We start from the raw sequence: 16,188 nt of genomic DNA, 5'->3' as shown, positions 1-16,188 counted from the left end.
ATATATAAAAATACAGGAACAAATGACATACAGGTATAACAATATATAAAAGAGTTTAGCAAGACAAGTTCAGAAAACAAAAATGAAGTTCTTACAGCATGATGGTATAGCCCTCCTTTGTGACCAGCTCTTGTCAGCTTTGGGCACAGCCTTGAACACCCTGAGTCTAGCATTGTTAAATATTATATATCTGCCTTTTTGGAGGGAGACTCCATTCCCCCCTCCCCTCTGATCCCACCAGGGGGGCATCTCTGTTCCTGGCCCTCTTATCTGGTTGATTATATGATGGGACCAGAGTGCCCCTTACATCCTGCTGCTTCAAAAGAGCCTTTGACTTCAAAGGAGATGTAAACAAACAGCCAGACCCCCCAATAAAATGCAATACACAAGAAGGATACACCGTCTGAATGACCTCTCACATCACACACAGTTATAATTATAATACACATATAGGATTCAATAATCAATTCAATAATCAATATAAATTTAAAAAATGGTGGGGCAAAGGATAACCATGTAGGTGGGGGCAGTATCCTCAATAAATATCACCTTCTGTACTCAAATCTATAACTAGTGAAACCCTAAACCAGTGTTACCCAACCAGGGTGCCTTCAGCTGTTGCAAAACTGAAACTCCCAGCTTGCCTGAACAGCCAAAGTTGTAGTTTTTCAGCCACTGGAAGCACCTTGGTTTGGGAAACACTGCCCTAAACAGTCAGTGCCAGCTGAGTTCATCAATTTTTTATTTATTTATTTATTTATGAAAATACAGAACTTTTCCAGTTGTCTATTATACCAGCAGATCTAAAAAAAAAAAATGGTGCTTGTTTGAAGAGCCTTTACATGGTTCTATGATCGTGTAGGCAAGGCTATAGAATTGTTCATGTAACATCATCATCATCATCAGTTACATAGGGCAATGTATGGTCGATAATGATGAATTAATGGCCTGCAAAAAAGATGCCTTTTCTCACTCTTTAGCTGATTGTTGGCCCTGTAAGGCCAATAATAAGATAATAATTACAGGCTGGACCCAGACTTCCCCCTTTAAACATAGTCCAGGTCTAGCCTTTAAATATTGCTAAATTGCCAGTGCTATTATCAGTTATATTTTACTGATCCAAAATGGATATATGTCAGCTGTAGGCTGAGTTTACACATATAGCGGAAAATTCATCAAGACCTGTGCTGAGGAATAGTTGACCAGTTGCCCATAACAACCACTTGTTTTATTTTTCAGAGACCTATTCAAAAATGAAAGCGATCTGATTGGTTACTATGGGAAACTGGTCAACTTTTCCTACGCACATGTTTTGATTAATTTCCCCCATAGACCACATCAGGCTGATTAACTGGTGTGCAAATTGGCACTATTTTCAAATTGACATTGACCTCAAGCAGTTTAATTATTACTAGCTGTGCAGTAAATGCATGGCAGCGTCAAGAATGCGTAGCAGAGGGTCTGCTGTACCCTAGAGCTGCAGTGCCTCTGTTCTCTAAATGCCTCCCTTCTTGCGGTTTGATAGACATGGAGGGCTTACATCACTGAGCCCTGCTCAAATGACCCACAAGCACAGTAGTTCCGAATTGTGCTGCAGACAGAGTAAGCTATTTAAGGCTGCTTTCACACTATAAAATTCATCCGTTTTAAAGATCAGTTTGATGCTCGGTTATGAAAACCCTGAAAATTGGCCATTAAACGTCCGTTAGAAAATCCTATACGTCTGTTAGAAAATCCCATTATAGTCTATCGGATTTTTACATTACCCGTTTTAATCCGTTATAGTCTGTTATTAATAACGGACGTTATTTTGTGACAGGAGAATGAATGGAAGAAATAGTGCATTCACTATTTCTCCCAATACTATCTTCCGTCACAAAATAACATCTATTTAAAAACCATAATCCTTCCAGTATTTATCAGCTTCTGTATGCTCCACAGGAAGTTCTTTTCTTTTTTGAATTTCTTTTCTTTCTGACCACAGTGCTCTCTGCTGATATCTCTGTCTACTTCAGGAACTGTCCAGAGCAGAATAGGTTTGCTATGGGGATTTGCTCCTGCTCTGGACAGTTCCTGACATGGACAGAGGCGTCAGCATTGAGCACTGTGGTCAGACAGAAAATAAGTTCAAGAAGAAAAGAAATTTCTCTGGAACATATAGCAGCTGTTAAGTACTGGAAGGATTATGTTTTTAAGATAGAAGTCATTTACAAATCTGTTTAACTTTCTGGCACCAGTTGATTTAAATAAAAAAAAATTCCACTGGAGTACTCCTTTAAAGACCCTGCACTTCCTTTCTCACTTTTTACATTAAAGGGGTAGTCCAGGGAACCAAACTTTTTAGACATTTGTCCACTATCCTCAGATGATAAGTGTATGATCACAGGGGTCCCCACCATCTCCTGTACGAGGCTCATCTTATTACCCATCATGATAGCAGAGCGGCCTCCACTTTCCTGAACAAAAGCAAGGGACTGCTTAGGCAGGACATCACTGCGGCCGGTTATTGGCTGAGCGTGCCATCACTTGCATTTGCCTGCGAAGGCTGGGGCTGCACTGCGCGAAGACTGGTGAGTAGGATGGGCCCCATACAGGAGATTGGGGGGGAGGGGGAGTGATGGTAATTGCTGGGGGGGGGGGGCGCAGTCGGATCCCTTGCGTCAGACACTTTTTCCTTATTTGTAGGTAGGGGATAGGTGTCTACAAAGTTCAGTTCCCTGGACTGCCCCTTTAATTCTTAAAGAATCAAAAAGTAGAGAAATTCTTCATAGTAGAAAACCTTTGTTTTTGTCCTTTGTTTTTCCACCCGACTTCAAAATGAAGTCAAACAGAATTTCTGCCACACCATCTAGTATTTAACCTGTTGGAGACAGAGGGCGCACAGGTATGCCCTCGCGTCCTGGTACTTAAGGACGTAGGGCATACCTGTACACTCTCCGTATTTCCGATCACCACCGCTCGCTGGGTGGTGATCAGATCGGAATGACCCCATGTCGGCCATCGCATCAATTCAGACCGGCGATTTGCGGCCATTCTGGGCCAATTGGGTCACTGGTGACCAGATCGCCCGGAAAATAAGAATGATCAGAGCTGTCAGACAGCACCGATCATCCTAAAGGAAAGGAGCCATCCCCTGCCATTGGTCACTTACCGGGTGGCATTGTAGCGGTGGTGGCAGGGACAACGGGTGGCGGCAGGAGGAGGAAGGCCGGAAAGTGCGGCGGTGGAGGAGGCTGCAGTGAAGATCGCTGGTAAATGATCTTCACTGTGACCTTCTAATAGTTGCAAAACTACAACTCCCAGCATGCCCAGAGAGCCAAAGGCTGGAGGGCCCCAGTTTGGAGACCACTGTGTAGTGGTCTCCAAACTGTGGTCCTACAAATGTTGCAAAACTACAACTTTCAACATGCACTGACTGTCTGGGCATGCTGGGAGTTGTAGTTTTGCAACATCTGAAGTGGCACAGTTTGGAGACCACTATATGGTGGTCTACAAACTGTAGCCCTCCAGATGTTGCAAAATTACACTTCCCAGCATGCCCAGACAGTCAGGGATGCTGGGGGGTTTAGTTCTTCAATATCTGGCCCTTGAGATGTTGCAGAACTACAACTCCCAGCATGCCTGGACAGTCTGGGCATGCTTGGAGTTGTAGTTTTGCAACATCTGGAGGGCTACAGTTTAGAGACCACTACTTGGCAGTCTCCAAACTATTCTTCCCCAGTTGTTGCATAACTACAACTCCTAGCATGCCTTTCGGCTGTCAGTGCATGTTGGGAGTTGTAGTTTTGCAACAGCTGTAGGCACACTGGTGGGGAACCACTGAGTTAGGAAACAGACTCCCAGAATGCACTGACAGACCCTACATGCTGGAAGTTGTGGTTTTGCAACAGCTTGAGGCACACGGGTTGGAATCACTGAGCTAGAGTCTGTTTCCTAACTCAGTGGTTCCCCACCAGTGTGCCTACAGCTGTTGCATAACTACAACTCCCAGCATGTACGGTCTGTCAGTGCATTCTGGGAATTGTAGTTTTGCAACCGCTAAAGGTTTGGGACAGTTCAAACTCCTAGCGGAAAACTCACTGTGAACCCCCGCTTGTGTGAATGTACCCTAAAAAAAAACTACAGTACACTAGCATATAATACAAAGTAAAACACTACATATACACATACTTCTACACAGTTCCCCCCCCCCCCCCCCAACCCCAATAAAAATGAAAAACGTCTCCTACGGCAGTGTTTCCTAAACGGAGCCTCCAGCTGTTGCAAAACAACAACTCCCAGTATTGCCTGACAGCCATTGACTATCCAGGCATGCTGGGAGTTTTGCAACAGCTGGAGGCACCCTGTTTGGGAAACAGTGCCGTAGGGTTTTGGTGGAGACAAGCCCGATACTTGTATTTGGGTCCACCCCTATTGAGAATTCCTAATTTAGGCCTCAAATGCGCATGGCATTTCCCTCACTTCCGAGCCCTGTCGTATTTGGGTGCCACATATGGGGTATTTTCCTTTTACCCCATATGAAAAGGAAAAGTTAGGGGCTACACCAGCATGTTAGTGTAAAAAAAATTAAAAAATGTACACAAACATGCTGGTGTTGCCCCATACTTTTCATTTTCACAAGAAATAAAAGGAGAAAAAGACCCCCAAAATTAGAGTACGGGAATACCCCATAAGTGGGTGTAAAGTGATCTGCAGATGCACAATAGGGCTCAGGAGTGAGAGAGCGCCATGTACATTTGAGGCCCAAATTGGGGATTTGCACAGAGGTTATCGCAGTTCTGACATGAACGGAAAAGAAAAAAAAAACACGTGTAACCCCATTTTGGAAACTACACCCCTCAAGGAACGTAACAAGGGGTATAGTGAGCCTTAACACCCCACAGGTCTTTGATGAATGTTTGTTGAATCTGGACTTAATGTTTCCTGAAATGCTGGTTTTACCCCAAATTTTTCATTTTCACAAGGGGTAATAGGAAAAAAGCCTTCCAAAATTTCTTGCCCCATTTCTTCTGAATAAGGAAATACCTCATATGTGGTGGATGTTAAGTGCTCTGCTGGCGCTTTACAGGGCTCAGAAGAGAAGGAGCGCCATTGGGCTTTTGGAGAGGGAATTAGGCTGGAATTGAAGGCCATGTGCGTTTATAAAGCCCCCATTGTGCCAGAACAGTGGACCCCCCCACACACATGTGACCCCATTTTGGAAACACCCCTCACAGAATGTAACAAGGGGTACAGTGAGCATTTACACACCACAGGTGTACAGCCCACTGTTTCAAAGATCTGTCAAATGCCAGTGGGGTGTAAATGCTCACTGCACCCCTTATTAAATTCTGTGAGGGGTGTAGTTTCAAAAATGGGGTCATGTGGGGGGGGGGGGGTCCACTGTTCTGGCACCATGGGAGCTTTGTAAACGCACATGGCCCCAGACTTCCATTCCAACCAAATTCTCTCTTATAAGCCCAATGGCGCTCCTTCTCTTCTAAGCATTGTAGTTTGCCTACAGAGCACTTTATATCCAAATATGAGGTATTTCTTTACTCAGAAGAAATGGGGTTACAAATTTTTGGGGGCTTATTCTCCTGTTACCCCTTGTGAAAAAGAAGAATTTGGGGTAACACCAGCATTTTTTTTTTTTTACGTCCCACTTTAACGAAAGTTCGTCAATCACCTGTGGGGTGTTAAGGCTCACTTTACCCCTTGTTATGTTCCTTGAGGGGTGTAGTTTCCAAAATTTTTTTTTACTGTTCTGGCATCATGGGAGGTTCCTAAATGTGACATGCCCCCCAGAAACTATTTCAGCAAAATTTGCTCTCCAAAAGCCCATTGGCGCTCCTTCCCTTGTGAGCCTTGCAGTGCACCCACAGACCACTTTATATCCACATATGAGGTATTTCCTTACTCAACAGAAATGGGGTTACAAATATTGGGGGACATTTTCTCCTATTACTCCTTGTGAAAATTACAAGTTTCGGGTAACACCAGCATTTTAGTGTTAAAAATTGAATTTTTCATTTTCACATCCAACTTTAACGAAAGTTCGTCAATCACCTGTGGGGTATAAAGACTCAATTTACCCCTTGTTACATTCCTTGAGGGGTGTAGTTTCCACAATAGTGTGCCATGTGTTTTTTTTTCACTATTCTGGCACCGTAGGGGCTTCCGAAATACGACATGCCCCCCAAAAACCATTTCAGCAAAATTCGCTCTCCAAAATCCCATTGTCGCTCCTTCCCTTCTGAGTCCTCTAGTGCACCCACAGAGCACTTTACATCCATATATGAGGTATTTCCTTACTCGAGAGAAAATGAATTACAAGTTTTGGGGTCCTTTTTACCTTTTACCCCTTGCAAAAATGAAAAAAATTGGGATACAATAACATGTTAGCGTAAAAAATGGAGATTTTGATTTTTCTCCTCCATTTTGCGGCTATTCCTGTGAAACACCTAAAGGGTTAAAAAAAACATTCTGTATGTCATTTTGAATACTTTGAGGGCTGCATTTTTCATAATGGGGTCCATTATAGGGGATTTCCAACATAAAGACTCTCATATTCACTTCAAAACCTTGAAAAAATTCTGAGTTGGAGATTTTCGTGAAAAATGTGAAAATTGCTGCTATACTTTGAAGCCCTCTGATGTCTTCAAAAAGTAAAAACATGTCAACTTTATGATGCAAACATAAAGTTAACATGTTTTATATGTGAATCAATATGTAATGTATTTGACATGTCCCTTTTTCCTTACAAGCAGAGAGTTTCAAAGTTAGAAAAATGCTACATTTTAAAATTTTTCTGAAATTTGGGAATTTTTCATCAAGAAATGATGCAAGTATCGATGAACATTTACCACTACCATAAAGTAGAATATGTCACGAAAAAACATTCTCGGAATCAAATTTATAAAAAGTAAATGCATTAATGTTTAAAGTGATAGAGGTCAGAATGGATAAAAAAAATTTCCCGTCCTTAGGGTCATAATGGGCTCCATCCCCAAGGGGTTGAAGTGCCCCTGTCATTTAACAAAATGGCCCTATAGACTTATAATGGAGGAAAAAGATTGCTGTGAGCCGAGGAGTGAAGTGCGCTACCGCATGCTTCTCCCTCTTGTTCTACTTATCGGTATGGGTGTCAGCACTAAAAAACCCTCTGATCAAAAAATATCTCTGTAACATGTCAAATTTTTTTTTTAAATGACAAGGATAGTTGCATAGTTTAACCAGAGAAACCCTTCGCCCCTTGATTTGTTTTTTCTTGTTGTCCTTGTCACTGTTCAACTGGAACGGACTTTGTGTCTGACATAAAGGGGACATTTACTAAAGCATTTGCGCCTCTAAACATAGCGCAAATGGCCAATGTAGACCTAGAGTCTGTGATTGGCGCATTTATTATGCTATTCTTTGCAAGCTTACATGCCATTTGCACCGAAGTAAGTGAAATCTAGAGAGAGGGAGGAAGGCGCCTCATGTGCGGGATCAGTAGATCTTGTTGGTGGGGGTAGGGGACGGTAATTCCCAAGCCGCTTACCAAAGTTGGTTGTGCGCCCACACACAACAAGGTAAAGTGCAGAAGAAGTAAAGAAGAAGGTCCACTGCAGCCCTCCTGGGTAAGAGTAAAATCAAAACCGAAAGACCAGGGAGTCAGGAGTTTGGCTGGCGCAGAGAGGAACCATCAGGCAGCCAAGTAAAATCAATGGATTTATTAGATGCAACGCGTTTCGCTGCGCATGCGCAGCTTCATCAGGCATGACAAGAGAAGGCTGGTAACGATATATATACCTCCAGGAATTAACCATTAGAGTACTTTTTGAAAGAGTTGTTACATAAAATTACAAATCCACATATAAATGTAACAATGTATAAAAAATATATAAATAGATATAAATAAATGTAAATAGACAGACAAAAGTCACAAAAATAATAATGAAACAATTATGTAAAAGCACAATGGAATCATATAAACATATATATACATACATATATATATATATATATATATATATATAATATAATTATCGCATGTGGTGTGAATATACCACCACAAGCGACTCAAGCAATCACACCGCCTAATCACCGGTGCGGCATTCAACAACGCAAGTTGGATATTATTTTTATATATAATATAAAGACCTATAAGGTGCTATGTATGTTAGTTCAAAAGAGTAAAAAATTTATTTGTATATCACTGCATTATTAGATGAAAAATAAACAGTGCGGTAATTTTTTACAAGAGGACCCCTCACTAAACCCCAGTCAGTCAGAATTTTTACTGGAGTCCATTAGATTTATTCTTCTTAATAATGTTTTTGAATTCAATCATACCATTTATCGGCAGAACAGGGGCTGTGCCATGGGGATTCGATTCGCCCCCAGTTACGCAAATTTGTTCATGGGGCGATTTGAGTCCCTAGTCATGGCACAGTCCCTGTATTTTAAGTTTGTTTTTTTCTTTCGTCGTTATATTGACGACCTCTTCTTGATCTGGGTAGGTACCAAACATGAAGCTGACCTCTTTGTACATGAGTTGAATACTAATACATGGGGCATAAAATTTGCTATGCATTATGCAGAAAACTCCATTCAATTTTTAGACCTCGATATCCATAAAACAGTCGATGGCACTATTTCCACGAAGACTTTTTTCGAATCTGTCGATATTAACAGTTTTTTACAGTTCGACAGTGCACATTATCCAAGTTGGGTAAGAGGGGTGCCATTCGGCCAGTATTTACGAATTCGCAGAAACAGTACTTCTGATTCAGATTTTATTTCTCAAGCTGAGGTTTTAAAACAACGCTTCATACAGAAGGGCTATCCTAAATCGCTCCTAACTAAGGCATACATGAAGGTGAAGGATAAAAAACAATCTGATCTGGTTACATCTATTTCCAAAAAATCTAGTTCCGATCAGCCTCACAACCCCTTTAGATATAACTTTGTTACGAATTTCAATATTGAGGCATCTAATATCAGAAAAATACTAACTAAAAACTGGCCCATTATTCAAAATGATAAAATTCTAAACCAAATAATTCCCCCAGTTCCTAATGTCACCTACAGACGTTCCAAAAATCTTAGCAATTTATTAGCCCCCAGTAGATTTTCCGAACATCATACACCACAGAACACCTGTTCCATTAAACCGTATTGTTTCCCTTGTAAAAAAAGTCGCTGCCTTTGTTACGAATGGATCATCCAAACTGACACTTTTTCTTCCTATTCCACACAACAAACATTTAAAATAAAAGATTCACTAAATTGCGACACCACTTTTGCTATCTATCTATTAACCTGTGGTTGCGACCGCCAATATGTTGGCCGCACCACACAAACGGTGCGCTCCAGGATGAACAAGCACAGATGGAACATAAAACATGGTTTTTTGTTGCATAGTTTGTCCCGACACTTCACTCTTCACCATCAAAAAAATACCGAAACTTTGAAATTAATTATTTTAGAAACTATCCCCATTCATTTACCTAACAGAATACAAAGATTAAATAATCGTGAATCCTTCTGGATCCACAAACTACATACTTTGCACCCTCAAGGTTTTAATGAATGTATCGATACAGTTAAATAATCTGATAAATTAGGGTTTAAAAACTTTCCATTTCTTCCAATGGACTAATCTCCAAAATATTATATCTTGATAGTTTTTTTCATTGTTCCTTCTGTGCTGTTCACCCTGGAGCGCCCCACTGTGTATTTATTATATTTTTTATGTTTTATTATCCATGTTCCGCTTTTTGTTTTTCCTTCCTTTCTGCATACAGAAACTTTCGCATCTTTTATTTATTTATATAATGTTTGTAAATTTGGATCTTTACGAATATTCACACCCTGCGTTTTCGCCGGGTTCTGTATTCAATACCGCACTAGTTATTCTAGTTCATTTTTTTCACTTTCTCTAAATAGTGTTCATACATCACCCTCTGGTCAGTTGCGATTTGTTTTACCGCACTGTTTATTTTTCATCTAATAATGCAGTGATATACAAATCAATTTTTTACTCTTTTGAACTAACATACATAGCACCTTATAGGTCTTTATATTATATATATTAAAATAATATCCAACTTGCGTTGTTGAATGCCGCACCGGTGATTAGGCGGTGTGATTGCTTGAGTCGCTTGTGGTGGTATATTCACACCACATGCGATAATTATATTATATATATATATATATATATATATATATATATATATATATATATGTTTATGTGATTCCATTGTGCTTTTACATCATTGTTTCATTATTATTTTTGTGACTTTTGTCTGTCTATTTACATTTATTTATATCTATTTATATATTTTTTATACATTGTCACATTTATATGTGGATTTGTAATTTTATGTAACAACTCTTTCAAAAAGTACTCTAATGGTTAATTCCTGGAGGTATATATATCGTTACCAGCCTTCTCTTGTCATGCCTGATGAAGCTGCGCATGCGCAGCGAAACGCGTTGCATCTAATAAATCCATTGATTTTACTTGGCTGCCTGATGGTTCCTCTCTGCACCAGCCAAACTCCTGACTCCCTGGTCTTTTGGTTTTGATTTGCACCGAAGGGAATGTCTGTTAGGCAAACTGGGCATAGTTTACAAGGGTGAATCTTTTAGTGCTGGATTTAACATCTGCTTCTTTTGAAATGTAGCAAAAATTGTGTAATTCCCACACCCCCCCAACCACTTATACCTAACTGCACAATAACCCTGTTAATAATGAGAATTAGTGACATTTAGTTTAAATTGTGACTTTTTCTATCATTGATTATTGCATATGTTAGTGATTTTAGGTTTAATTTGTGACTTAACCATTCATTGCATGGTAAGATTTTGAAAAGGCTGTTAAGGCTGTTTTCATGCTAATCATTTTACCAATATTTTCCTGATTTGCATTAAAAAAATTGTTTACTACAAACTACTCAATTTTCATTGCAAATATTGCATTTTTTAACAGCAATTTTGGAAAACAGCAGTAAAATTGTGGCCTAATTAGTGGTGTTACTGATAACTGTACACCTGGTGTGATCACAGCCTTAAAGGGGTACTCCGCCCCTAGACATCTTATCCCCTATCCAAAGGATAGGGGATAAGATGTCAGATCGCCGCGGTCCCGCTGCTGGGGACCCTCGGGATCGCCGCTGGAGCACCCCACTGCTATTACTGCACAGAGTTCGCTCTGTGCGTAATGACGGGCGATACAGGAGACGGAGCACCGTGACATCATGGCTCCGCCCCTCGTGACATCACGGCCCGCACCCTTAATACAAGTCTATGGCAGGGGCGTGACGACCACCACGCCCCCTCCCGTAGACTCGTATTGAGGGGGGGCGGGCCGTGACATCACGATGGGTGGGGCCGTGACGTAACGATGCTCCGGCCCCTGTACTGCCCGTCATTACATGCAGAGCAAACTCGCTCTGTGCAGTAATGACAGCGAGGTGCCACAGCGGCGATCCCGGGGGTCCCCAGCAGCGGGACCGCGGCAATCTGACATCTTATCCTTTGGATAGGGAATGAGATGTCCAGGGGTGGAGTACCCCTTTAAAAGGAAGAATCATCTCCAACTTCATTCCATGGGTTTGGTAAATCTTTTCACTGGTTAGAGCCATTGGTGCTGTAGTGGTTTCCAAACTTGAAACTCTGGCTTCAGCACGATCTCTGGCTTCAGCATGATCCCAAGCCATAGTCACTTTCCATAAAAAGAGTAAATAATCTTGCTGATTTTGTTTGTTTTTGCCTAAAGCTCTCTTCTTAAAAAATTTACTATTTATGCTTGATGCGCAGTTTTGTCTGCTATATTGCAACGTAATGTTGCACTTTACGATTAGCTGGAATTGTGCAATATCGCACCAAAACACAGCAGATAGTAAATGTCCCCCAAAGTGTTCTGTAAATGTAATGTGAACAAATTAGACTGAACAGAGAGGGCGACTGAGGCCTGTCCTTTGCACTCTTTTTATTGGTGCAATCCTTCCGGGAAAGATTAATATGAGTTTAAAATAAAAGAAAATAATAAATCACCCCCACCCAACACAAACTGTCAAGAATAAATAATAAAATGTGTTTAGTAAAACTTTTATTTTTCCATGCACTAATAGTATTTTTTATTGTGCTTTTTTTTATTTCCAATTCTTAGAGAACCACTTAAATTTTAACCTCTTAAGGACTCAGGGCTTACCTGTACATACCGAGTCTGCTCCCGTTCTATAACGCGGGGCCACAGCGGGTTGGGCCCGGCCTCTAGCCACGGCCAGGACCCGTGGCTAATAGCGCGCTGCACTGATCGTGGTGCCGCGCACTATTAACCCTTTAGATGCGGCGTTCAAGTTGATCGCTGCGTCTAAAGTGAAACTAAACTAATGACGGTTAGCTCAGGGGGCTGTTCGGGACCGCCAGCCTCCTTGTGTCAGATTGCTGAATGACTGCTCAGTGCCTGAGATCCAGGCATGAGCAGTCAAGCGGCAGAATCATTGATCAATGGTTTCCTATGAGAAACCATTGATCAATGTAAAAGATCAGTGTGTGCAGTGTTATAACAATGCAAAAAAAAAGTTTAAAAAAGTTAATAAAGATTATTTAATCCCTTCCCTAATAAAAGTTTGAATCACCCCCCATTTTCCCATTTAAAAAAAAAAAAACTGTGTAAATAAAAATAAACATATGTGGTATCGCCGCTTGCATAAATGTCCAAATTATAAAAATATATAATTAATTAAACCGCACGGTCAATGGCGTACGCTCAAAAAAAATCCAAAGTCCAAAATAGCGTATTTTTAGTCACTTTTTACATCATGAAAAAAAACGATTACAAAGTCCGATCAATACAAAAATGGTACCACTAAAAATGTCAGAACACGGTGCAAAAAGCAAGCCCTCATACTGCCCTAAATGCGAAAAAATTAAAAAGTTATAGGGGTCAGAAGATGACCATTTTAAACGTATACATTTTCGTGCATGTAGTTATGATTTTTTTTTAGAAGGACGACAAAATCAAACCTACATAAGTAGGGTATCATTTTAACCGTATGAACCTACAGAATAAAGATAAGGTGTCATTTTTACCGAAAAATGCACTGCGTAGAAACGGAAGCCCCCCAAAGTTACAAAATGGCGTTTTGTCTTAAATTTTGTCGCACAATGAATTTTTTTTTCATTTCGCCGTAGATTTTTGGGTACAATGACTGATGTAATTACAGAGTATAATTGGTGGAGCAAAAAATAAGCTATCATATGGATTTTTAGGTGCAAAATTGAAAGAATTATGATTTTTTTTAAAGGTAAGGTGGAAAAAAACGAAAGTGCAAAAATGGAAAAACCCTGAGTTCTTAAAGGGGTACTCCGCCCCTAGACATCTTATCCCCTATCCAAAGGATAGGGATAAGATGTCAGATCGCCGGGGTCCCGCTGCTGGGGACCCCCAGGATTGCCGCTGCGGCACCCCGCTATCATTACTGCAAAGAGCGTGTTCGCTCTGTGCATAATGATGGGCGATACAGGGGACGGAGCAGCGTGACGTCATAGCTCCGCCCCCTCGTAACATCACGACCCACCCCTTAATGCAAGTCTATGGCGGGGGCGTGCCATGCCCTCCCATAGACTTGTATTGAGGGGGCGGGCCATGACATCACGAGGGGCGGAGCTGTGACGTAACGATGCTCCGGCCCCTGTATTGCCTGTTATTACGTGCAGAGCGAACTCGCTCTGTGCAGTAATGATAGCACGGTGCCGCAGCGGCGATCCCGGGGGTCCCCAGCAGCGGGACCCTGACGATCTGACATCTTATCCCCTATCCTTTTGATAGGGGATAAGATGTCTAGGGGCGGAGTACCCCTTTAAGGGGTTAAACATCTTTCTGTTAATGCTTAGTATACCCTGTAACAGTATAGCCTTTCACAAAGTTACCTAAATTAAATCTTTTCACGATTATTTTAGTAGTATACTGTAAGTGGTAATTTAGCAGTAATAAAATGCTCAATAAACCATATTTTTTTTTCTTTTTTTTTCAGCACATGGATATGGACCATGACCTTCTTTTAAATGTGATTACCTGGGTTGGAATCCTGCTTTCTCTTGTTTGTCTTCTGATATGTATTTTTACATTCTGCTTTTTCCATGGCCTACAAAGTGACCGTAACACAATCCATAAAAATCTTTGTATCAGTCTGTTTGTGGCAGAATTGCTATTTTTAATTGGAATCAACCGCACTGATCAGCCGGTAAGTTTTCTTGATTATTATTATTTTTTTTAAATGTTTTTCTAGTTTTATTTAGTACAAAAAATTGTGCAGTTGAAAATTATTGTGATAGCATAGTTTCTTTACTATTTATGGGCAATACCTAGGAACATAATATAATTGGTAATGCATAACATATGGCAGAAAAATTCCAGTGCAAATGACTGCAATTCTTCAGCAAATCTGTATGTGTAAAATTTATTGTGCTGTGTATTCACTACAAATTATCTCAGTATACATTAAAGAGGTGAGCTTAGAATATGCTGTGTGTTTTTTGGTGCTATTTTTAATGTGGCTTATCATGGGTACTACAGTGGGGATTTTTTATTTTTTTTTATTTTTTAAAATTAACTGGTGCCAGAAAGTTAAACAGATTTGTAAATTACTTGTATTAAAAAATCTTAATCCTTCCAGTACTTATCAGCTGCTGTATGCTCCACAGGAAGATGAGTTGTTTTTTTATTTTATTCTGACAATGTTCTCTGATCAGCCTGGAAAGAACTACACAACTTCCTCTGGCGCATACAACAGCTGATAAGTACTGGAAGGATTAAGATTCTTTAATAGAATTCATTTATAAATCTGTTTTAACTTTCTGGCACCAATTCATTTGAAAAAAAAAAATGTCCACCGGAGTACCCCATGAAAGGAGAAGTTATCATTGTGGGAGGCTTCAATCTTCCGGATATCAACTGGAAAACCAAAATAGCAAGTTCTGCCAGGAGTACAGATATTCTAAATTCCCTACTGGGATTATCTCTACAACAAGTGGTTGAGGAGCCAACGCGGAAGGAGGCCATTTTGGATTTGGTATTCACAAATGGGGATTTGGTATATGATGTTATGGTTGGCGAAAGCTTGGGATCTAGTGATCACCAATCAGTGTGGTTTAATATAAGAACAGTGAAGGAATCACACCACACAAAAACAAAAGTTTTAGATTTTAGTAAAACAGACTTTTCAAAAATGAGATTAGTCATAAATGAGTCCCTATCAGACTGGAACAAATTACATGGAGTTCAGGAGAAATGGGACTACTTAAAAGACTCTTTATTGAAGGCAACAGAAAATTGCACTAGACTTGTCAGTAAAAGCAGAAAAAGGAAGACACCACTGTGGTACTCAGCAGAAGTGGCCAAAATCATAGCTGACTACCTAGCTGACTGCCTTAATGAATACTTCTGTTCAGTTTTTACAGAAGAAAAAGAAGGAAAAGGACCTCCATTAGAGAGGAAAACTAAGGAATCGTTTGATGCATGTGTCTTTACAGAGGAAGAGGTTCTATGTTTGCTTTCTAAAGTGAAGACAAATAAATCACAGGGGCCTGATGGGATGCACCCAAAATTATTAAAAGAGTTTAGTGGTGAGCTAGCAAAACCGTTAACAGATTTATTTAACCAATCAATGGTAACAGGAGCCGTCCCGGAAGATTGGAAATTAGCAAATGTTGTGCCCATTCACAAGAAAGGTAGTTAGGAGGAATCAAGCAACTATAGGCCAGTAAGTCTGACATCAATAGTGGTGAAATTAATGCAAACCCTACTAAAGTATAGGATTGTGGAACATCTAAAATCCCATGGATTGCAAGATGAAAAACAACATGGGTTTACTTCAGGGAGATCATGTCAAACAAATCTTATTGATTTTTTTCACTGGGTGACTAAAATAATAGATGGCGGAGGGGCAGTAGACATCGCATATCTAAATTTTAGTAAGGCTTTTGACACTGTCCCACATAGAAGACTTATCAATAAACTACAGTCATTGAGCTTGGACTCCAATATTGTTGAGTGGATTAGGCATTGGCTGAGTAACAGACAACAGAGGGTTGTAGTCAAATGAGAATATTCAGAGCAGGGTCTTGTCACTAGTGGGATACCTCAGGGATCTGTACTGGGACCATTATTGTTTAATATCTTCATTAGCGATATTACAGAAGGTCTTGATGGTA

At 40.4% G+C, this 16,188-nt stretch overlaps 1 protein-coding gene across 1 annotated transcript in view; it reads left to right on the top strand.

Annotated features, from left to right (window-relative positions):
* Positions 1-16,188, top strand: part of ADGRL3 (adhesion G protein-coupled receptor L3) — a 961,109-nt gene that overhangs the window by 546,774 nt on the left and 398,147 nt on the right. The window contains exon 16 of the mRNA XM_056570909.1: positions 14,010-14,219. Within this exon, the coding sequence (XP_056426884.1) occupies positions 14,010-14,219 (210 nt within the window). The remainder of the gene's footprint in view (positions 1-14,009; positions 14,220-16,188) is intronic.

The sequence above is a fragment of the Hyla sarda genome, chromosome 1 (genome assembly GCF_029499605.1).
Source record: "Hyla sarda isolate aHylSar1 chromosome 1, aHylSar1.hap1, whole genome shotgun sequence".
In the NCBI taxonomy this organism is placed as follows: Eukaryota; Metazoa; Chordata; class Amphibia; order Anura; family Hylidae; genus Hyla; species Hyla sarda.
Note: the sequence above shows the minus strand (reverse complement) of the source record. Positions and strands in the feature narration are given on the sequence as shown.